A 23,617-nucleotide genomic window follows, 5' to 3' on the forward strand; every position below is an offset into this window, starting at 1 on the left:
GGCTTATGTCATGTATTCTGGCATCAATTTCTATCCTCTATTTTTCTGTTTGAATTCATTTGGGAAGAAAGAAACTAGGAAACTTTTTTGAGTGAAGATTTTGGAGCTCTGTGCTGGTTATGAAGCTGTCTTTTTAAAGTTTCTTTAGAATACTTCTGTCTTTTTAAAGTTTCTTTAGAAAAAGCCAAAAAATATTCTGGATGTGATTGTAAGTAATATATGTGCATTTTCTTTAAACAATACCCTTTAGTTAATTCAATTTGAAGGGCTTTCTCCTCGCTCTGACAAGTTTTGTCTTAATTTCTGTGTCTTGTTGGTTTCTTTGTTTGGTTGCTTTTTTTACTTCTATTTCTTGAAATCAAAGAAAGATTGTTGCAGGTGGGTTTTTTGGTTTTGGTTTGGTTTGGTTCTTTTTTTTTTTAAAAGAAAAATAGTATTGGACAAACCTGTCTCCAGCAATCCAATATATTGTCTGATGTTCTTCTAGGAACAAATATATCATGTGGATTTTTATGTAGGAGGCTTTTTAGGCTTTTAAAGTTTGGGTGTTAGCCACAAGGTTCATGTGACAGGACAAATGTGGAACATCTGTTTACTGGTGCACATCTCTGTTCTCAAAGTCATTCCCCTCACCACATGCATTTAATTAAATACAAGAATTTAGAGAAAAAAATAGTTGGAAGAACACATTCTGTCAAATACAATGGGAAGGATCTTTTGTGCAAGCTGTTGGAGCTCACTCACACACTTCTCCAGTCATTTACTCAGAGGTTTGGTGTGCTCTGTGCCTCAACTGTTCCTCCCTTGGAGCTAGGAGAGTGGTATTGTGCTTTCCTAGTTGGTGGCAAACTGTTTTCTGGATAGAAATTAGAGTTTAGCATAAGGCCAAGCTCTAAAGGGATTTCTAATAAACTTAAGAGGATTTCTCAGTGTAGTTTCTTGTTTGACTGGTGTTCGGGCTGCATGTGAGGTAAGTAGGTGTCTGAGTTGGCTTCCTTGTATTGGAAACAAAGTGTGGCCAAGTGTCTTAAAGCAGGATTTCTCATATTAAAACATGAATCTTATTCATAACTCTGCCTGAAATGATCTTACTTGGGAACTGATATCCTTGTAAATCCCGAGTGCTGCTGTTTGTCTCCATGCTATAGGTGCAGTAAGAGTTCTTGGCTGTAAAATAAGTGTGATAGAGAAAAGGAAACAAAAGCAATTCTTCTGGGTAAGATTTGACTTGAAGCATTCTGGGCCAGAACCTAGAAGTCCTTGTTCTTCTAGAGTGACTACCAAATTGCATGAAAGGTGCTGTACTTCATTACAACCTGTACACTTGGTGCTTTCACCTTGGTCTGACAGAAAGGCTGCCAGTTTTAGATTGCAGGATACAGAATATTCAAAAATCAGAGTCAGGACAAAGGTCACAACTTATGTTGAGGGGGAACTCAAGTGTTGGTCTGGTAAAAAGCTCACTGCTGTGCAGACGGCAAGGGGCAGATATTAATAGTTGCCTTCCTAGTGACTTGCATGTATTCAGAAGTGGTCTGAAACTCTGTAGGTTTAAACACATCATTAAGTAGTGGGTTTTTAAAGTAATTTAAAGCTCTCTTTCACATATTGTCATTACAGATAAGGGTTTATTGAGTTCTGGTACTCACAGCTAGAAACCAGTATTAAAAATTTGGTCCTCACTTTCTAGTTTATCTTCACAGACTCACATCTGGGACTGCAAATGTAAAGGACTTCCTTTAGGTGGTCTGAACTCAGTTTCCAACATCTACCTCTGAGATGACTTCTGTACACGTCCTTCATACATTATGATGGCTGTTTTCATGGTGTGCTTAACTCTTTTTGAATTTATTATTTTTGAGGCTTTTAAAATCTTCTTCAAAAGATAGTTTATAAGAGTTCCTACTCTAGAGTGCATGTAAAAGCTCTTGTTCCAACATAACCACATATGGCAGACTTGGGAAAGCTTGCTCACACTGAAAATATCATTTCACTTGGAAACAGCTTCTGAATGATTCCTTGCTTTTAAAGGAGGTGTGAGAAATGGTCTGAAGTAAAGGGAGCGTCTCTGGGGTTTGTTGTCCAGAGGCAGGTGCATAGGGAGTGGACAGAAGTGGCATACATGCCTAAATAATTTGGGCATCCATTTCAATTGTTCTGTTCTCTTAGAATTTGCTGTGCTGTAATTAAGTAATTCTTGTCATAAAACTCTAGTTAGCTCGTAACAAAATGCAGATTATTTAATCTTAAAAGTTGTGGGGAAACCATTTTTGTTTGAAACAGTTTTTGAAAGTAACTTAATTTTTTTGTTTGTGTTTTTTTGTTTAGTGTTGATTGGCTGTGTTTTTACCTTCTTCAAAAGCTGCTGATTCAAACCACTCTCTCACCCCAGTCTGCCTGGGCTCAGAGGCCACCCCCATGTACCTCTGTGAGCGCTGTATCTTCAGGGAGTGATTTCTGTATTGCATTTCCAGCAAATTTCATGCTTCAGTGCTGGCTACAGGAAGTACATCTGAGTCACTGGCCCTGTCCACAGGCACTTTGAAAGTCTTATGCAGAATCTGGGGTGATCTAATTGTGATCTGCCTGATACAGGACTTGCCCAAGCTGAGTGTTTCTACTTTAAATGTTTTTTAATTTAGCTTTGTAAAACTGTAGTTAGGAAACAAATCTGTACACTCAGAATGCGTAGGTGTTAAATCCAGCTGGTTTCAAAGAAGTTAAATGCAGCTTTGATGTAAATTACTTTATGTAAACACAGCAGTAACTTCACATCCGTAGAACAATTTAAGTTCTGTAGGTTCTTTAACCCATGCTCCAGTTTTGTTAAACAATTGAGAGTAATTTTGGGAGGCCCTCCTGACTTAGTCTGTTTTATTGCATGAAAACATTCTTCAGAGTTCTGGGGAAAAAAAAAGATAACTTTCCTAAGTCTTCGAAGAGACTTCTGATGTTTTGAGTCTTTCTTACACTAGAGGTCAGTGTATGATGGGAACTTCTGTGCTGTGGTATAGAGTTTCTTGCAGAATCCTATTTCATCAACTTTGAAACCAGATTCTAAGAGAAACTGTAGCCTGTTAATATGGAAAAAACTTAACATTAAAGTGTCTTGTGACTTTCTTGGCTAAAGGACTTTCTTGAGCTTCCTACTTTTAATTCTCCTTGCCTAACGAATATTAGACAAGTATCAGTAGGAGTACTTTGATGTGGTAGGTGTGAATGTGCACAGTCAGTTGCTCCAGCATGCACCTCAAACATTCATCTCTCATTGCAATACCATGACTTTTTGGTTCAGATATATTTCTATATGGCAGTGTATTTACAGGAATCATCCTTAGCTTGTGCACTGTGCCTATTAAGGGCATGGTGGGAGAATTGCACACACATCTATTATTTTTAGAGTAGGTGTCAGCTTCCTGAGCACTGAGCTGGTAACTTCCAGGTGGGCGGCTTCACTTTTGGGTGTTGAGGGAAGCACAGTCAATTATGATTCTGTCATGATACTTGTAGAGACTCTTTCCTCAGTGGGTCTTCTTCAGTTCTCAAGATACGTCATGTCTTTAAACATCTGGAATGTGCAAAAGCAGTTTTTTTCTGCAGATATTGTTGGGCAGGGGCACTAGAGCAGATGGTCACACTACAGCAGTGTTATGGGAGGTGAACTGGGAGGGAAATGCACTGAAGGAGGTAGAGTCCTGTTGACTGGGGCAGATCACATCGCAAATGACAATTTAAGTAAGATGGCAGAAATACCCCAGTAGAGTGAATCTGAGCTCTTGAATATTTTCTGTGAGAACTGACTACAAACAAAAGTTCCTGTATCCTGTTACTCAGGATAACACACTTTAACCTGTAGAGTTTTCTGAAATGCCTCAGAAAAATGGAAGAACATGGCATGTTAAGAGTTTACAGGCTTGCACCAATGTAGAGGGTAAGTGCAGGCATAGAGTGGAGTTTTGCTGTTCTTAAGTGATATTCTGAGTGTTCAAGAGACCTGGACTGATGAACATCTTTGTGGCCTTTCTTTTTGGTGAGGTGGAAGTGGGAGGGGACATAGTAAAAGGAAAACCAGCAGTCTGAAAATCTCCCTTGCACTTGGCTGCTGCCCAGTATGTTGTGTAACATGCCTCTGGAGCATTAAGAAGGATAACACCTCAGCTGAGATAGTGTGAAGGAGCTGCTAGACTCTGGTTTAATTGAACTCTCTGTGAGGATTCCTGGCTTCACAGGAAAGATAATGCACTCTTCTACCTCTTAACCAGGTTCTTCCAGGCTGCATTTTTTTTTCTGTAAGAAATGAAAACGTACCAAGGCTTCGCAGAATGGGGCTTTATCAAAACATCTCTGTGGTGTTAGGCTTCATTTGGTTGGGCAAGAGCCTGAGAAGGTGATGGCTTTGCAAAACTGATGTGATGTAAGTCATTAGGCAACAAATAAAATACCCTAAAATTTCTTTTCTTTTCCTGTCCTTTTCTGATTGGAGAGACACAACCTTAAGTTGAAACCTTCCGTTTCAGTGAAACTCTTCAAAATCTGTTCTGTATGTAAGAGATCAGGAACTAGGAGGCTTATCTTGAAGAAAAGAAGGTGGTGTAGGTGTCCTCTAGCCAACCTAGCCAACAACCTGATGGATCACTGCAGATTCTTGCAGAGCAGAAGTGCACATAGTGACAGTCTTTCTTGGTTCAGCTGTCAAGTGTTAAATCAGCCCAAATGTTGATTTCCCCTGGACCTAGAAGAATATTTGTCTACAAGAAGTGTGATTATTCTCCTGAATTAAAAATGATGGATCTTTGTGGCTAAACAGAGATGATTACCCACTAGCCCTTCTTTCTAGTTCATAATACCAAGTATCCAAAGGATATTTTCAGGTCTGTCTTTTCTTCATGGTGTACTGACTAATTCCGGGATCTGTCTGTTGTGTAATAAAACAGAGTCCATCAGAAAGGAAAAAATTAGTATTTGGAGTGTCTTTTCCTGCTTTTGTTCTGAACTCTCAAAATGCAGGGGTTATCAGACATACAGTTCAAGTGGCTTTCCAGGCATTTCTCAGATGAACTGCAGACAGAGTGCAAAAAGTTGCAACCAAGGTCAGTCTTGAAAAGATTAGTATTCAATTTCCAGCCCTCACATTTTGATTTCAATCTCAAATGTTTCCTGGTAGGTGCTCTGTATTTGTTAGGTCTTATGTTTGTCTTGTCATGTGTTCTTGCCAAAACTTCTCATAAGACTCCTGACACTATGAAAGATCTGTAGAATATAGTGACACAGGCATATATATATAAAATACTCCAAACCACTCTGTCAAGATATTTCAACTCACACCAGTTATTCAAGGTTCCTTTAAAAGGGTAGGCTTGACAGGCTTCAAATCTGCAGGCCTTCAAAACTGCAGCACCCCTCTCTTCCCTCTCTTGTTCCAATACACAAGTGTACCATTTGCCAAAAAAAGGAGGAGCTTGCCAAAAAAAGGAGGAAGTAAGAAAATGTACTAGTGAGACAGTGGCAGTGTGCACCAGGTTTAATGTGATCTGTGCATTATAAATGTCCCCTCTTCCCACCTCAGAGTTGCTTCCAGGAAATCTGTGAAGTAGTTGACCAAAATGATAGCTGGATTTCATATCCTTTCTTTTCTGTTTTTTTTTTTTTAAATAATGATACATAAAGAGGAAGAAAGTAGGAACAGCAGAAGTAATCAGGCAGCCCTACGGTTAAGTAGCAATAAGGAATTTGGAACCAAGAATTATGTCATGGTGGAAAAACTAGTTTATCTTTCTTCCAGCTATCCATTGTTGACCATCATTTTTCTTCACCTTTCCTACCAGACTGAAAGTGCCCAGTCATTTACCCTTCTAAAGTGCAGGAGTGCTCATTTGAGGGGAATGGAAGTTGGAAATGCAAAAACAATAGCACATGATTTACCATATTCTTGGAACTTCAGGCCAGTTTTCTGCCTGAAATACAGAGATAAATGTGGGTAGATCTTAAAAACTGTCTTAGATCCATTGTTGTGAACAGCTACATAACGTTAGGGACAAGACTGATTTGCTGCCTTACCTGTCCCCATGCATTCTAAGGTATTCTGTGTTTGGGGGTCTGCTTGTCTTCTAAAATCAGAATTTTTCCCAACTCAGGCAAAAAGTTCTGTCTTATCTGTCTTTATAATGAATCATTTTTGGTTTGACCTCTTCTCTAGATGCTGTTATTAGAGCCTGACATGTTCAGCAGCTGCAGGAAGCAGAGCAGTGACCTGACTGCTCTTTAAAGTTATTGCTCTAGTCACATTTGATATAATGACTTCATTTTGTACCTCCTAATAGATTTTAAAAAATGAGTTGAATAAAGTAGTTGTGAAAGTGAAAGCAGTATATTTGGCACCTAAACATATGCAGGTGAGCTTAGCCTGAGCTGAGCAAGAGTAAAAATGTTATTTCACTTACCAGCTGTAAGAGGAGGGAGACAGTAATCTGTGCAATAGCACAGACTGCTTCAAGTCTGCATTGGAGAACTCTTCACTGCTCTCTGGAAAGAAACAGCTGCATATGGTACAGAATAGAGTAAGAAGCCCAGAGCACTTGGTTATTTGAAGTTTTTATGAGTTCAGGCGATTGGCATCTTTAAGGACAATATGGTGCTGGGATAATTCAGCTAGTTTGAAACAATCTGACTTGGATACTTAATCAACATGAGTTTCCATGAGGGCTGAATCACCCTGCGAATAATGTTACAGGCACAGCCAGAGATGTTTTGTATTTGCCAAAGAAGAAAGTAAAACCAGTTGTGGTTCAAGGTGTGGGGATCAGAAATCAGGCCATGTGGCAGTGTTGTTTGCAGAACAGCTTGATAGGTCAAGTGCTTTACACTAGGAGAAGTCTTGGGTCTGTCTACTGATTGCTGTGGTTCTAGACAGAGAATTCGGTTTTTTGATTGCATCCACTGTTGTTTAAAATTAAAGATTTTGAGGGTAATAGTATTTTGGTAGATGCTGCTAGTTTTGTTATTATCTCCAGTGCAGCTTGACCTTATTGAAAGACTGAATATAATACAGACTTCCTGTGGGATGGCTAGGGGAAAAGCTCAGAGTTTCTAGAGAAACTAGTAGCTCAATAATGTCTGCTTTTAAAGGGTCAGACTCTAGTAACTGTTGAGGGTCAAGTTCCTCAGGATTCCTAGGAAGCCTGCAAGACCTCTCTTTCTCTGTGAATGTGGCTGCAGTGCATCCATAGCTGGGCTTTGAAGAGTGCTGTTGCTTGTGGTGATGATCTTGTCTGTATGAATGGGCAAGGTAGCAATGTGCTATATGCTGCTTCAGGCCTTGCAGTCAATCAGTTCATCCTTTTTGTGCATCTGCCCTGCTCATTGTGAAATGGTTGTCGTAGCCTGGGATGCACTGTGGTTCTTACCCATATTTTGTTGTGTCTGTTTCTTGGAGGAGGAGGACTGCCTTTGGATTGTGAGCCACCTGGACAAGGTGATGCAGCTGTACCTGGAGGGTCAGGCCTGGATGACTGGGATTTAAGGTAAGGCTTTGCTGAAAAACAAATGCAGATCTGAACCAAGAACTATGGGTTGTTGTTTTTCTTCCCTTTTTTTTTTCTGGAGGTGTTTGTATCAAACACTTAAAAGAGAACATGTGTGTGCCTCCTAGTGCATATTTAATTTAATAAAATGCAGTGATATAATAGTTAAGATTCCAGAGTAGCTGTTAGGACCTTCAGAAAAGCTGATTGGTGTTTAAATAACTAGGAGATGCTAATGCTGCCTTGGGAAGAAATGTTATTCAATAAGAAATTGACAATAAGAGTTCCTGAAACTTCAACTCCGTATTCACTGAGAGGCAGCAGGCAGCTAAGATGGACCTCCTGCTCCAGCCCTTCTATTTTTCCTTATTCCAAATATTGCATAACAGAGTAGCTTCAAGTGTTCTAGACTATGTACTATTCCTTCAAATGTAATATTTTAATTAATTATAGAGCTGTACATTCTTTCATGTTGCCTACTCTTCATGTTGCAGACTTTTGATTAAATATTTGCAGTTTAGCTTTGATTCAGGGGTTTTTTCAGTTCTTAGCTATGGAAAAGCATTTCACTATGTGAACACAAACCAATAAGAAAAGGGACCTTTTTGTGCATGTAAGTGCATAGCGGGTTCTGTTGGTCCCACAAAGGCAGAGCTTGCAAAATTTCTGTAATGCATGGGATTAATCTTGCTCTTGGGGAATTGTGTAATTTTTGTTACTGAAGAGATGTGATTTCTTGGATGTGATCAGGAATGTCTCAGTGGTTTTGAATCAGCAAAATTAGTATACAAATGATCTATCTTTTAACCTTCCTAAAAGAGAATTGTGTCTAATTCTGGTCATACTGCCAGGCAAGAGCTGTCATCCTATTAGTCCTCTTGATACATGCCACTCTTTTCTCTCAGTTGTTGCTCCAGAATTATGTGAGAGCTGTTTTCCTTACAACTTGTCATAGCTTCTGAAGTCTGCGAGAACATTGTGTAAAGAGTGGAAGTCTGAATGAAATCATCTTCTGCTGGTTTTAACATCTTACTTAAAAAGAAGGAAAGGAAGGACTGGGACCAGTGCTTACTCTTATATGTGCTAAAAAGCTTGAAAAGTTGGAAGGACTTGCGGTAGAAAAGCAAAACCTAACCTTGATTCCTGAAGACTTGAGCTTGGAGCATGATCATGGGAAACAAACTGAATCCTGACAATTCAGGATTAAAGCATATGAATAAAGTCTCCTCCAAAAATGTTAGCGCAAGCACGTCACATCACAGCTATTAGCTGCATACTTTCTATGCAGTGAATAATTTAATGAAGGTGAGCAGAAGTAGCATGTTCTTGCAGGGCTAATGCAGGTTCTGAAAATTATGTGAAAAGTCATGGGAATTTAGTTTTTAAGGGTAATGTGGACTTAACTTCTTTCAACAAAGACTCAAGTCAAGCCTTCAGAGAATTTCTTGCTGAACTTGTTTATTAGCATATACCATCATAAAATGGTTGTAACCTTCAGAAGATGATACCATTAGACCATGTGAATGAGTATTCTGTTCTATTTTTAAAAAAACAAAAGAAAAAAAACCCCAGGTTTATTTTAGTAGAGAATTTACAGAAAAAGAGTTTGTTAACAGTATGCAATTTACACACTTGATGTGACATAGCTGGACATTGTCAGATAAATAAGCCATGGGCTATTTGGATATAGCCCTCAGATGAAAATGTTCAAGTTTTTCCACAGCATCTTGCAATACTGTGCATTATTTATGGTACTTGTTGCTGCCTTATATTATATATTCATTGAACAATTACATGGATTTCAGATTATCAGACTGAAAAATGATGGAAAAAATTGGGGATCTCTGGAGGTCATAACCCAGCTTTCTACTTCATTGCTGGAGTTGCATCTGAGTAAGACTGGCCAGTTGACTTTAGAGGCTGGGAAATGTTCACAATCAGATGAGTCACTTATACCCTCTTTTCATATCATTACAATAGAAGCAGTTTATGGACAGGTTTTTGGTTTTTTAATTTATAGTGTGTTAACTTTGCTAGCAGCATACCATTTATCATGTGCTACCTGTATTGCATAGCTTCCACAAAGTCAACAAAGCCAAGGTTTCATGTGCAAGTTCATGTGCTGTCTTGCTTGACACTTTAGCACCCTTGCTTATATGTGAACACACCGTGTTCCCTCTAATACTGGTGTATTTTTAATTACATAAATTTCAGCCAACTCTTGCTGGCTAATGTAGCTTGAAAAACAGTGAACTCTGTTTGATTTCTGCCACTTAGAATAGAATCAGAACACTGGGGATGCCCAGCTTTTATAAATCCTATGCCTGTGCAGCAGTCCCCTTCAGGTTAATGTTCTTGATAACCTAACTGAAAACTTCATCCTCTCCCTTTTGAGGATAAAGGCAAATAGTTCTATTTCCTATTTATTTTCTCAGATACCAGTAAGATTGTTCCTCTCTACTATGGTTTCAATTCAGCTGCTTTTCCAAATACTTTGTAAGCTGAATTATTAATGGTTGCACCATTTGCTGACCAGGCAGTTGGGTTGTTTTGGGGTTTTTTGGCTGTTTTGAGAACAGTTTGCTTGAACTTCTGCATTTTACTGTTCCAGGACAGTGGTACTGGACTTTCTGCAAAAGCCAAGCTTACAGGAAATGTCATCGTGTCAAAAGTGGTTTGCTCTTACACAGCATATGATAATGCTTTTCTTAAAATGTGTTTGTTTGGCATAGGACCTGTTGTGCTTGGTATTCTCTGGCAGTGTTACTCACACTCAGTTTGCCTGAGGATGGGAGTGTTAATGTTGGATTAGCCTGGTGTCTTGTGCAGAGAGTCGAGGTCTTCAGTTGTACTTAAAGGTCTTCCAGCTCTTGCCCTTCTACCTTGTTGGTAAGGACTAGTGTTATGCTATTTTCTCCATACAGCTCCTCCCAGTCTTTGGGAGTGAATTACTTGAAGGCATCCTCAAAACTGATTTTTGTTGTCATGAATTTTATTTAGACCATGGAAATTTTTAATGAAGATGTCAGGTGAAAAAGGGTGGAATAGGAAGAGTGCAAAAGCATCTTCCTTACTGCTGCATTTTTCTTCAGATTAATAATTATTCTTAAGAAAGAAGCTATGCCTGATACCAATCCCAAAAGTTAACATGTATTCTCTGCACATGGCCTGGGCTGTTGCCAGATCTCCTTAGCTATTTATTATGGTCAAAACAGTGTCCTGACTATTTGAGAATTGTAAACTTTGGATGAAGCCAGTAATCCATTCAGTTCTGACACTGTACTTCTTTCTGTAGTATGGCTTTTGAGGAGCAGCCTGTCCACCTGGGTCATTTCTCCCTAATTTCCATGCACTGAAAGATTTCAGTTTTGTTTCTAGGATCTGAATTACTCATGCCTCTTCCCAAAGCTTTTTTTGCAGTGCCCTACTGAAAACATCAGAAATTTTCAACCTTAGAAATGTGTTTCCCCCCAAACTATAGTGCTGCAAAGCGAGAGAGGGTCAAGAAATCTGAGAAGAATGATTCAGTTGCACTGCTTTTGCTAATTTCTTTGAATTGTGGATTCTGACTTCATTAGTGGCTTCTACAAACCTTGGTGTTTGTGACTTGCAAGTGATACCTTTTCTAAAAACAGAAGGAGGGAGGAGAGGGAGTACTCTGTTTATTTCAACAACCACAAGCAACACTTCTAAAATACACTTGTGGTTGTATCGCAGAGTTATGAATCTTAGGTTATCTGGTGGTGAGTAATGTGGTGAGACAGTAGCCTAATATGTCCACACTTTATTTAGAAAAGGTAGTTCTTATCAGAGGCAAGGAACACCGGTGTTTCATTCTCTGTGCTTGCTGAATCCCTAAGTACAGATATCAACTCTGTTGACAGTTCATGGTGTCATGATACAGCAGCTCCCTTTCGGGGTCTGACTGCAAGTTCTAAAGGATTTTGCAATATAGAAAGAAACAAATTCCTTACCCCCTCCAGCTGCTCACCCAAATGTACTTTTTAGGCTGTCTGGTGGTTTGGTCCAAGTTAACAATGGGTTGTGATATCTCTTGACCAGATCGATTTTTTTATTTTTTTTTAACACTATTATCTCACTGGAGAGGAGGCTCACAAATAGATTGTAACAGCTTTCCAAATTCTTCAGGCAGAGCCTAGACTATACCAATTATTACACCTAGGGAGTCCTGGAGGTTAAGAAAATATTACATCTTTTTCCTCGCTGCAGAGTTAAACCTGTAGAGTCAGGGTGTGTGTCTTCAGTAAGACAATAACCTTTCACTGTTCTGCCTACTTAAAAATAAAATGGAAGAGCAAATCCTCCCTGGCAGACCAGGAGATGCTCAGTTTTGGATTATATACAGTTTGCATTGAAGATAAGCTGGGCTGGGGGGCATGGGCTTTGACACAAAACATGTGGCTTTATTCCCATGGACAGACAATGAAGCTGAACTGGGGATTACTGAAGACTGTGGGACTGTCCTGCCTGACTTGCCACCTTCTCCTTGATTCAGAGCACAGGGAATTGTTCATTCCTGTTGCAATAACTGTAATTTGTGTCTGATAGTGAAAGAATGAAGAATTTCTTCTCCCAGAAAGTCAGAAAATGTTTGTGTTGGGTTTGGGGGTTTTTTTTAATGTTCTTTGTGTTTGGGGGTTTTTTTAAAGATAAATAAAAAATCCTCTGTGAGTCATTTTAGGCTCTCACAAAAACTCGAATGTGCTAAATGAGTAGGTTCCCCTAGCTGAGCCAATCGGGATGGCCAGGCACAGGCAACACTTTTATCCCACAAAAGGGAGGAGGGGTGAATGAGCCAGAAGATATAAGCTGAAACAAAGCCATGCTGTCCTTCTGAGTCATTCGCAATCACTGGATGGGTAAGGCTTCCTGCTTCCTGGGACACAGAAGTGGGGTCATGATTCTAACAATGGATGCTGGTAAGTCGCTTTTTATTAAATTGTCTGGGGTTTTTTTCTGGGAAGTCTCTCCTTCCCCTCTCCTCCCTAGCTGAAAGGAAGATATCTGTAAACTGGGAAGCTGAATTGTTAAATAAGAGAATGCTTAATCCAGACTTTGCATGCTGTGTGCACTTCACTGTGTGTTACCCTGGTGTTATTTCTTCACTATTACTCATTGAAGCACATATCCTCTCCTGCAAAACAAGACCTTGGTATCAAAAGAGTGTCTCTTAATTTGTGCTTCTGTCTTCACTGGGACAGAACCTGTGGCTTGAGAAGTACATGATGTCTCACTCTTTTTGATGATAGAGCTGATAGTGTCTGGAAGACACCTTCTTGATCTTAGGCTTGTTGTAAAGGGATAGTGGTTAACTAATGTGTTGTCTGTGGCTTCCTCTACTCTGTGTTTACAGAAATTTTGTATTGGGGAGGAAGAGGAAGAAAGTGCTGCATTTCTGTGGTATGCAGCTCTGCTTTATGTGCTTATAGTCACAGAAGCCGGTGTTCCATGAAAAAGCACATGCAGGATTTTTTTTTTTTTTTTTTTTTTTAGGTACAAACTTGAAATCTTCAACATTTCAACAGTTTCTCGCGTGATATGGAAAATGAATGTAGAGTGGTTTCTATAAAAGAAACAAGCAATCCCTGTCTTGATTCTAGAGAGGGGGTGTGTTTCCATGTCATAACTTGCATCCTTCAAATTCCACAGTAATAAAAGACCTTGGATTTTAATGGTTATGGATAGGCCATAAAGCACCAGTGGTTGTGCTGTGGCAGAATGCTCTCGGCTGCTCTTTCTGTATACCAGCTGCAAGCATGCCTGCTGCATTTTTAAGAGCTCTGTTGAACTTCTGTCAGCAGTTGGTCCAGCTACTTTTTTTTCACCACAGTGCAAAAGCATAATATGACATGTTCTACAAGCTCTATTCAAAGTGATAAACTTTCTCAGGCAGATCTTGCTGGTCTGTTTTATCTGCTTGTCACATGCTGAGTTTACTCCATGCTAATGAAAAGCTCACTGTCCCCCATGTATCTGAATTGATTCAGTTGGGCATTTGTTAGGTCCTAAAGAGAAAACTGTCTGTACCTTCTTATAGCTCTTTGAATTTACTGAGGCTTCCAGAAGGTGATCCACCTGGGTTCTTCCTGCACAATTTAGTGGAGATAGCAAACAAGTTCATTTCACCCACCCACACTAAATTGAGGTTGTTTTGTTACTGTCTTTGTAGGCAGCTAATGACTCTTTTTGTGTTCAAGGTATGTTACATGCTTTGCAAATCAGTTAAAACCTAGGCTCTTTAACTGAGATGATAAAATTTAACACAAGTGCGAAGATGAGTAAGATGGTGTGTGGCTAACAAAGTAGAAAATGATGATTTTTATATTTTGGCCCTTCCATTAGAGTAGCTTCTAGAGGCCCTTAAAGCAGTTTGCATCCAGGAATTGGGAATCCTCTTCTACCCTTGCTTGAATAAGAAGAATTGATGCCTAGATGTAGATGTCCTGCCCAGTATTTTAGGAGGATGCCCTGGGAATGTTCAGAATTTACATGCTTGTAGGGGACAGAGATACAGACTTTGCCCACAAGACACTTCTTCCCCTTTGAAGTACCAGAGTTCATGTATTGCACTGGAGTAATTGATGTTTTGGGATGTGATGTTTTGGAAAGACTGGTGGGATGTTAATAACATATGGTTGAAAAAATACCTTTTATTTGCATATACTTACATACTTGCCTTGTGCACTGTTTCTTTGCACTGTGAGGTGAACCATGAAGACAATGCTACTCACCTGTGTTTTGTTGGATCCAAACCTGATTTTGGTTTTTTCAGAACAGTGTCACTGCACTGGTTTCTCAGTAATTACTATGCTCTTGTAGTCCTAGTGGTAATTTTCAGTTATACCAACTTATATGGTTAGTAAACATGTATTTTGAAAGCTTTTAATTCTGCAAGAATTCTTAAATTACAGTTCTCAACTTCTTTGTGGGAAAATGGTTCTAACTACCTGAAAGGAAACATTGTAATTCAAGGATTTATAACAGGGTATTCTAGTACATCTCAAGTGTATTTAGGTTACAGAAAAAATATGCAAGCAATTCAGTGCCTTATGCCTTAATCTGGGACATGGATAGTGCTCCATGGAGTTTATCTGCTTAGTTTCACCTACCTTTTAAAGCTGTGCTGGCTGCTCTTGGAACTGTTCGCTTATTTCAAATTATGTGTTTGTATTGTAAGTCATGACTGATAACTTCCTTTTTTATGGGCATCAATTGCTTAAGCTGTTTTTTAAGAGAATAAAACTTGTCTTCCTTAAGGTAATTGTAAGAATACTTGTGCATTTGCTTCAAAATTTATTTAATGGGTTTGATTCTGCTGTGTTTGCCTTAGCAGCTTCTAATTTCTGGCAGGAGGACGACTAAAAATGTTTTGGATGGGGGGGAATAAAAGGGAGAGCTGCAAGACAGAGTTGACTGTATAATTGGATTTGAAGCAGCTACAGGCTGGGACTGTTGCAACAGCTGATTTGATCCTTCTGAGCTTCAAGAGCTATTTATGGTAGATTAGCTGTATCAAAGCTCTACTGTTCCAACCATAAAAGGCTGGTCCTATGTGAAGTTGCCACACTGCATTTGGCTTAGTCCTCTGAGGTTGGAGAGCCTATAGCTTTTTATGTGGATAAATCCAGTGATGGATGGAAATACTAAAGGCAGATCAAGGAATAACACTGTTGAGGACTTCAGATGGCAGCGAACTCTTAAAAGGAGATTTTCACTAATAAATTTTTTGCTCTGATGTTTGGAATCAGCACTTGGATATAGCTCCTGCATATTTACTGCATTTGGTGAACGCATGCTTTTAGGAAAGCGCTGTTCTAAATTTATCTGACTTATCTGAATCATCTTGACTGCACATGTACTTGCCAGCCATGCATGTTGATATTTGGTAACTTTTGTGAAGTCACTTTTCTGTTTTCTGAGCGGGTGAGTGTTAGGTCCTTGGGAAAAGAATCTTAGCTGACGCGAGAAACTTCTTTAAAACAAGAATTATGAAGTACTTGGCCAAAGAGAGCTTCAGGCATTATCAGTAACTATTTTGAGAAGACTTTGACCCCTTTTGCTGCATCTGTACCTTCTTTCTGTCCTCTTTGTGTAAAGGCAGACAAGTGGATTTTTTACAGGATTCTGAAGTAAGTAGCACCTCACTCGGGGAGCTTGCACGCAGTTGCTCGAGCCAGTTGTTTGAGAATATTCACAGCATTGTCAGGTTGAAATGCAAGTGGGTTTATTCCAGCCTGTGCATGCCAGTCCTTCAGTCTTCCTTAAGGCATTTTGTGTTTTTATTCTCGTGGTTTTGCTTAGAAGATGAGTTCACTCTGCTATGAATGGAAAGTCCTGTCGCTGGTTGGTTTGTGCGATGTGTTTCTCTTTTCTTTTTCAGTTTTATTATGTTAACCTTAGCCACAGTACTACAAACGGCTATAAGAACACTTCTATAATAACAAAACTTTTCAGTGGTAATTTTCTCTCATGTTTAAAAAGTTCTATAAATACATGTGAATACCGGGCTCTATTTTGAGACTTGGAGCATTCTGAAGAAAACTTCCTCCAACTTTCCATTCTCTTAGTTTTAAACGCTACCAGGACACTGCAGATAGAAGTTACTGGCACTGTTATACCTTCCTGTCCTGCAGCTCCTTGAGCCATTTGTTTGAGAAAATTTGCAGCATTGTCAGGTTGAAATGCGAGTGGATTTATTCCAGCCTGTTAAAGGGGGGGCGGAACATGAGGGACCGGGGGATTGGAAGGGGAGTTTCCTTGCTCCAAGGATATTTCAGGTACTGTATTTTAATCACCAGAAACACAGGAATAGTGTCCTTGACAAAAAAATTTCAGCTTCTCAGTTTCCCTTTCAGGAACCAGCAATTTAAGGCCACCTTCCATTTTATTTGGATTATAAAACTGTATTTCTCTGTCAAATGGATCTCGAATTTTTATTCTGAATTATATAAACCTTTGTTTTAGCCCTGGGAATACCAGAAGACAGAACATGTCTGGAGCATTACGATTTTAAAACCACTTTGAGTTTAGGGATAGGAATATTGTATTGGAATAAAATCCCCTATATAGTGAATCTTTCTCACACAGACTTCATTAGATATATATTTAAATAATCACCTCTATCTACATATTTTATAGGAGATTGAATCCTTCTACCTGCAGAAGCAGTGAGGGTTAGGAAGAAACTGCCTGACCAATATACTCCTTCAGACAGCTTCTTAATTTTTGTATTGTTTAAAAGATGTGTGCTTCAGTCTGATACTGACTTCGAAATGTTTTTACATTGCTTACAATAAAATCAGTATTTTTAATAAGCATCCTTTTTTATATGATCTGATATTTTAAAAACCAAGTTGCTATAAATTGCTCCACCATTTTAACGTGCCAGTTGCGTTCCTGTAAAGCTGTTAGAAGGTGTCAATGCCTTAAAGCCTTAAAACAGACCACAGAGACATCAGATATGGAACTTGGAAACCCCAGAGTGTGCAGAAGCTCTTAACTTGAATTTCAGTCTCAAGTGCACTAATGGTGCAATGCAGGAAACTTTGAATAATGAAAAGTAACAATATCAGCTCCTCTTTGTGCAGCAGAGGTTTACACTTGTTAGAACACGTAAATTTTCTCCCCCTCTCTATTTAAAAGTTAATTCTGCCTCTCCCATGTTGTTTTGTCTTGATAGTGTTGCTAAATGACAATTTTGGCAAAAATTTCCAGTAGGAAGGAGGATTTCAGATTTCTCTGAGCTTTATTCATCAGGAGTGTAGCTTTGCACTTGGCACTTCTTTGCTAAACTTTTTGTATTTGCTAGCTTTTATGGGACAAAGGTAGTGGGGATATGAAGCAGTTTTAATCTGTCTTTAAACTATGCCATGTTTACTTTTTATACAGAGTAGAAAGATCACACTATAAATATACACAGAACTCCCCAAAACTATCTAGTACAGGAAAAGTAAAATGGTAGTGCACATTTCTCCTTCACAGTGAGCCCAGGTAGACACGGAGATGGTGGAGTTGAGCCATTTGTGACCAAGACATTTAGATAGGTCAGAGGAGTCTTTTACCAGTTTTCTGTTTGGAAAGTATCTGTCTTACACATCATAACACAGCATGAGCTGAAGTTTCTCTTGTCTCTATGTTGATGAAGTGGTTTGAAAGCTGTATATAGTTTAGTACATTTGTTTATGCAAAAGGTGATTAAGAATGTGTGGAATTTGTGGTTTGTGGTTTTGGGGTTTTTTAAATGTACCATTGTCATTTTACTTTCTTAGAACATGTTCACAAGATCAGCTCTTGTCCAAGAAACCTTTAATATAATGAACAGAGGAGAAAATTGCACAAGCTTATTTAGTTTAAATTGCCATTGTCTGAGTTCATGTTTGTTCCCCAATGTGTTGGCTGTTGTGGATGGAAATTCCACTGTAATTTTCAGAAAGCACAAGCTGTGGAATAGTTTGCAGTAACAGGCTGGCTGAGATTATTCACTTTGCAGAGGTCTTGCAGTCTGCAGTGTTTTTCTTGATGAATGCAAAAGCTTCTGTCTTCTGTTTCTCCATGGAGAAGTCTCCATTTGACTCCTGGAGGGCAACAGTGAGCCTGCAAAGGAATTAGCGTGCACAATGATCTCACCTTATTAATTCCCTGGTTTTTCTATATTCCCAACCAGACACTTTAGAGTTAATAGACACATTGGAAGGTTGTGATTTTTAATGAGCAAAACATGTCCTACTTGGAGTCTGCCTTAAGCAGATAAGAATGCATTGGGTAATTGGTGATAAAAATGCTTCTGATGTCACTGATTCACATGGTGGTGTGTTGAAGGGAGTCTTTCAGCAGAGAGAGTGCAGCAATTATGCATTAACTCTTTGCTGATTTCTTTGGATTTAGTTGATGGAATGGTCTCTCTTTGCTCTAATGATGCCAGTTTTCGGAGTTTTAAAAAAAAAATCTGTAGAGTCAATTTTCAAAGACCCAGATTAAAATCAGTTGGCTTTCCAGGCATATCTCTCTTCATGTATACAAAGAAAATCATCACGAGGAACCTGGATATCAAGCATCCTGTGTAATAATATTTAAGGCCAGATATATTTCTAAAGCAACTTGAGCCTCCATCAGACCATTATGAAGGAAGTGTGCAATTTCCTGAAAGAACTGAGCTGTTTGACACCAAAAAATGCCATGCTGTTACCAGTGTCTGTTACAAAGGGTCTGCATTGAGGTGTTAGTCCAGAGACTGTGTGCCAAAGTAGTGTGAGAAGTAAATAATGTTCCTGTGGAGTTAATGACTGCCAAATGTGCTCCTTGTGGCTTATACCTGTAAAAGTCTTGGCAGTCAACAAAGATGTGCAGGATTTCATTCTTGCTCTGTTATCTCAGCCTTAGATTTAGACAAAATTACTGTCTATTCCCTAAAATATAACAAAGGTAGCACTGTCTCCTATCAGCTCTCTGTGGAAGGAGGAAGGAGTGTGGACTAATGTTTCAAAACAGTTGCACCGAACGATCTAGAGAATATGCAAGTCATATGTGCTTCACATGTGACTATTTCAATCTTGCCCTTTCTGACAAGAAGCCCAGTTAAGCCTCAGAGACAGCTAGAATAACTCTGTAACTCTTAGAAAATAATTGCCCCAACTGTTTATATTAGAGTGAAAAATGGACAGTATTTCAATGTCATTTTCCATTAAGTGGCAACTGGCCCTGAAAGCAAGGTGAAATCCTACTGAAAGCAGCATTTCAGGCAGCTGTTGGCATTCCAGCAGTGTCTAGGGCTTGGTAAGGCTGCCCCTGTAGCCACGAGTTAGGTCTGGGAGTTGAGACCTGGGTTCACTTGGCTTTGGTGTCAGTCATTGTAATACCTGCCTGTCTTCAGTTCCAATAAAAAAAAAAAAAAAGCCAGATGTTTTAACACAGGCAGCTGGAGCTGAACAACCAACACAGTTGTTGCTCCAGCAGCACGGGATTTCACTTTTTTACCTCATCTTTGTGAAGAGAAGTAGCTATTTTTTGCAGTGAGTAAAGCTAACCTTGAATTATATATTGTAGTCAAACATCCAGAGCATATAATTCATTTGAAAAGCAGACTCAAGGCTTTAGTGATGGTATTTCTAAGCAACTTGAAGCTGAGGCAAATAAAGCTTACTGCATGCCCTAGAGTTAGTTTTTACTAACCTGTTTCAAACAAAAAACATATGCTAACTCCCTGAGTTGCACTCAGCAAAAGCTGTGTGAACTGTACACAGTTGTACACTTTGAAAACACAGCTCAGCCTCCATCCTTTCATTCTGACTGGATAGTAAGGGTTGGTCTGGCAAGTAAGGAAACTTTGCATTTATAGATGGAGGTTGAGTTTTAGAATGGGGAACTTCATTTCATACCTCTAAATTAACTCGGGTCTTTAAAGGCTGCATTACAGATTTAAATACCAAATTATCAGGTTGAAGTTTCTCATCTTTTTTTACTTCCATTCCTTAAACTATACTTTTAAAAATAGCACAGAATATGTTTTGGTTATAGAGCTCTGTATACTAAAATACTCTGTTCATCAGTACACAGATATGTAAAGGTATGCTACAAATGTAATTGTGACAGATGTACTTTCAGCATTGTCAAAATGCATTGGCAGTTTATATGTGGAATTATTGGAAACTGTAGCTCCGCAAAAAATCAACATTGCACTTTCAGTCAACCAACTACTGAGAATGAACAAAACCATTGGAAGTTTTCTTGTGGTCAATTCTGTTTACATAGCAATCATAGCAATCATAGAATTGTGTTTCAACTGACTAGAGTGGTTTTGTACCCAAAACATTAGTCAATCAGAACACTTGTGGAAGAAACATCTGTTTGCAAAAATTGTATTTGATGTGTGGACAACTTTGATTTTTTTTTCCCCCTTGTTGACATTTCTAGAAAGGATAAGGGTCTTTTGGCTTATTCAGAGCAATAAGGACTAACTGAACTAACCATGTGTACTGACAAAGGTAAATTTTATGAAATACCATGTAAATCTACCCTTGATATCTCGCAGGGATTTTGGAGGAGTGGGGGACCAGGCAGATAGATATGTGTGTGTACACGTGTCTGTAAAGGGCAAGCACACTTACACAAACGTGTTGCTGCCTTGAGCAGCTGCAAGTCGTGCAGTGAAGGGCCAGGCAGGCTCAGGACTGGAGTGCAGGAATCTGTACCAAGCCTTCATGAGGGCTCCAGATTGCTGTGTGTATCTGAGGAGTGACCTGTCCAGATGGAGATCTTGCAGAGGTAGGAATGGCATGGTTAAGTTGTAGAAAACCTGGCTAGGTTAAGTTCTTTGAAAAAGTAGCAAAGAATTGGTTGTCTTGAAGTACATCAGAGCTCAAAAGGACAGATTTGATGATTGATGATTGCATGCTCATTTACAGCACAGTGTGCCAGATAAGAGATAGGTATTCGGATCAGAGGAACTCTGAAAGGAGCTGAAAGGGTTGTGAATTTTAAAAAAAGCTCCTTTATATGCAAAAGTTTGGCATTTCTCTTCCTATCAGAGGCTGAAACCTTTGCTGTTCAGTTATTAGATGAAGTCACAACCCTTTATGTGTAAGAGCTATGTTTAGGTGGGCAAAGAAAAATGATCCATCCTGGCACTTACTCAGAGTGAGTCATAGAGGCTTAGATTTTCTGGTGTTAATCGTGTTTCTGGCTATCTGGACTGTGTATCTGCTGGCCATAAGAATTTGTAGGGGTTAAGTCAAAGGCGAAAACATCGTATTGACACTTCTGTCCAACATTTTGTTCTCTGAGAAAGTAATGTATTCCAGACATATTAGTTAGGATTTCTAGCAATTATTAATTGCAGAAAAAACCCATAAAATCGTTGATGAGCCTCTGTGTTCTTCATAGCTGCCCTTCTTTAAACAAGAGAGGCCAAGAGCAGCCTTGTTATTCATTTGCTTGTAGACTGGTGCTTAGGGCTGTCTTGGAGTGGATTCAGGCTTTGGGTGGGTAAGTTTCAAAATAAGATCTCATTTTTTTGTTAATGCATAGAGAATTGGATACTGTCTGGTGAGGCTAGTCCCATCCTTTCTGACTATTGTCAGGAATGATGGTTGCTCTCCTCCTATGTTAGACACTCCAGCACACCTACTGGATCGTGTTCCTGCAGATGTTTAAGTCCAGGGTTACCAGTCTTGTTCTTCTGACTACTTTAGGCAGCTGATGGTTTGGATTGGCAGATAGGAATAGTGGAAATGGCAGCCTTGCTTGTAAAATACCAGTTTAGGAATCCTTCCCACTTGCCTTTCCATTCCCAGTTTGCTCCAGAATCACTCTCTCCAGTAGCATCAGTTGGCTACATGGCCACACAGATCAGGGAACTGCTCTGTCAGAAGTTTTTTCCACTTCCTCTCAAGCCCTGTGGGTTGCCCAGACCTGCTCACCATGGCTATGTCAGCATGGGTGCTGAATTAGCAGCAGAGGAAGAGTCAGGGTTTGAAAAGAGGTGTTCAGTGTGGGAGTGAGAGTGTAGGACAAGTGAGTAGGGAGCACTGTGTTTGCTCAGGTTAGATGGCAAGAGAAGACACAAAAACTGGCAGGCCTGTGTGCTCTGTGAAGTTCCTCAGTGCTTTGCTTTCACCTCATCAGCTGGGATGTCAACATTTAAATGTTTGTGACTCAAGGTCTATCATACTCGTGATAGCCTCAGTTTGCTTGATTTAGAGACTTAAGCAAATGATGGTAAGATAGGTAGGAAAATGTGCTGTGCTAGTGTTGGGCTAATATTCTTATGCAAAAGAGAATTCCTTTTTTTTTTAAAGACACTCTGTTGATTCTTGGACCACGTCTACTGCTGTGTCTTCTAGTCCAGAGTTAAAACTGCCCATGATCTACTTGCCTCTGTGTCACGGGGTCTCAAGTCTGAACAGTTGTCTTCTTTAAGTTAGTTAGTTCTGCACCTTTCTTTTGATATATAAGTAAACTCTTGTCTTGAATGACCAAAGCTCATATACTGCCTGTACTGGGTTGTTTAGACTTGGGTAAAAACAGGTATAAGTAAAATTTGGGTATCATTTTGAAGGGCAGCTATGAAAGAATTATATTTGATATCACAGGAACTTTACAGCTTGAAGCCAGCACAGAAGTAGCACATTTCTAGTGAAATATTAAATGGACTAATATTTCTGATTTAAACCTAGAGGCCAGTAATTGAGTAGAATTTTGTGAGTGACTTCCAGTGCCTGTGAGAGACTGAATGCAGACCATGAAATGTCATGACAGCACAACTGCATGGAAGTTAATTGTCAGGGAAGAAGTGACTCCACACATAATCCTCTCAGCAAATGCTTCAGATAAATCAAGAACTACTAGGCTAGCTTTCTTGTACTTCCTGGTGTCACGAGCAGCCTTCCACAGCAGCCACTTGCTCCTTGTGCAAGACTTTGGAGAGACAGAGAGGAGAGAAGCAGGAGTTGAGAGAGATCAAGGATTAGGGACCAGGCTTTGAGATGGAAGGGTAGAGACATCTTCAAGGGAAGCACTTTAAGAATCATAGAATAAGATGAGTTGGAAGGGACCTGCTAGGATCATAGAGCCCAACTTCTGGCCCTGCACAGCACCATCCCCAGGAGTCAGAAGAGGAGCTCTCTCATGTTTTTGTTTCTACTGTCTTGATTGGATAATTGAGCTAGTTTAAACAGGATCTTCAGACACCTCTGCTGGAGCAGACAGGGTTGATATGCTGGGATAATAGTCTAAGATTTAATCTAAGTATTGCATCATGGGATTACACCCTAGGAGGAATAAATTACTCGTTCTCAACATGACTTCACTTACGTGACCTGTACCCTGACAATGCCTCCTGCGCTACCTGGGGGTATTTTACTCCTTATTCATATCTTTGACTCAGTCTGTGAAACAACAACCTGCTGCTCAACTTCAGAGTCTAATGAACGGTCTGAGTTGAAATGGGCTTCAGGCTGATTAACACTTCTGAATTGCTTCTCTCTTGTGATGTGTAACAATTAGTTGAATTACCATGAAGTCTTCAGGTGTCTGTGTTGCTTCCACAAGCACAGATTTTTGTGTTAAGCACTTTCACTGTT

At 39.5% G+C, this 23,617-nt stretch overlaps 1 protein-coding gene across 17 annotated transcripts in view; it reads left to right on the plus strand.

Moving 5' to 3' along the window:
- Window positions 1–23,617, plus strand: part of SVIL (supervillin) — a 130,239-nt gene that overhangs the window by 16,592 nt on the left and 90,030 nt on the right. For 10 of the 17 annotated variants that reach the window (XM_017741481.1, XM_017741482.1, XM_017741486.1 and 7 more), the window contains exon 1: window positions 12,365–12,460. In XM_017741481.1, the coding sequence (XP_017596970.1) occupies window positions 12,397–12,460 (64 nt within the window). In that variant the 5' untranslated portion in view covers window positions 12,365–12,396. Of the gene's footprint in view, window positions 1–7,432; window positions 7,521–12,364; window positions 12,461–15,202; window positions 15,671–23,617 lie in introns of those variants that run through there. The other 7 variants (XM_017741498.1, XM_017741494.1, XM_017741495.1 and 4 more) reach the window with 4 other exon arrangements.

Source organism: Corvus brachyrhynchos, unplaced genomic scaffold (assembly GCF_000691975.1).
Source record: "Corvus brachyrhynchos isolate BGI_N302 unplaced genomic scaffold, ASM69197v1 scaffold167, whole genome shotgun sequence".
NCBI lineage: Eukaryota > Metazoa > Chordata > Aves > Passeriformes > Corvidae > Corvus > Corvus brachyrhynchos.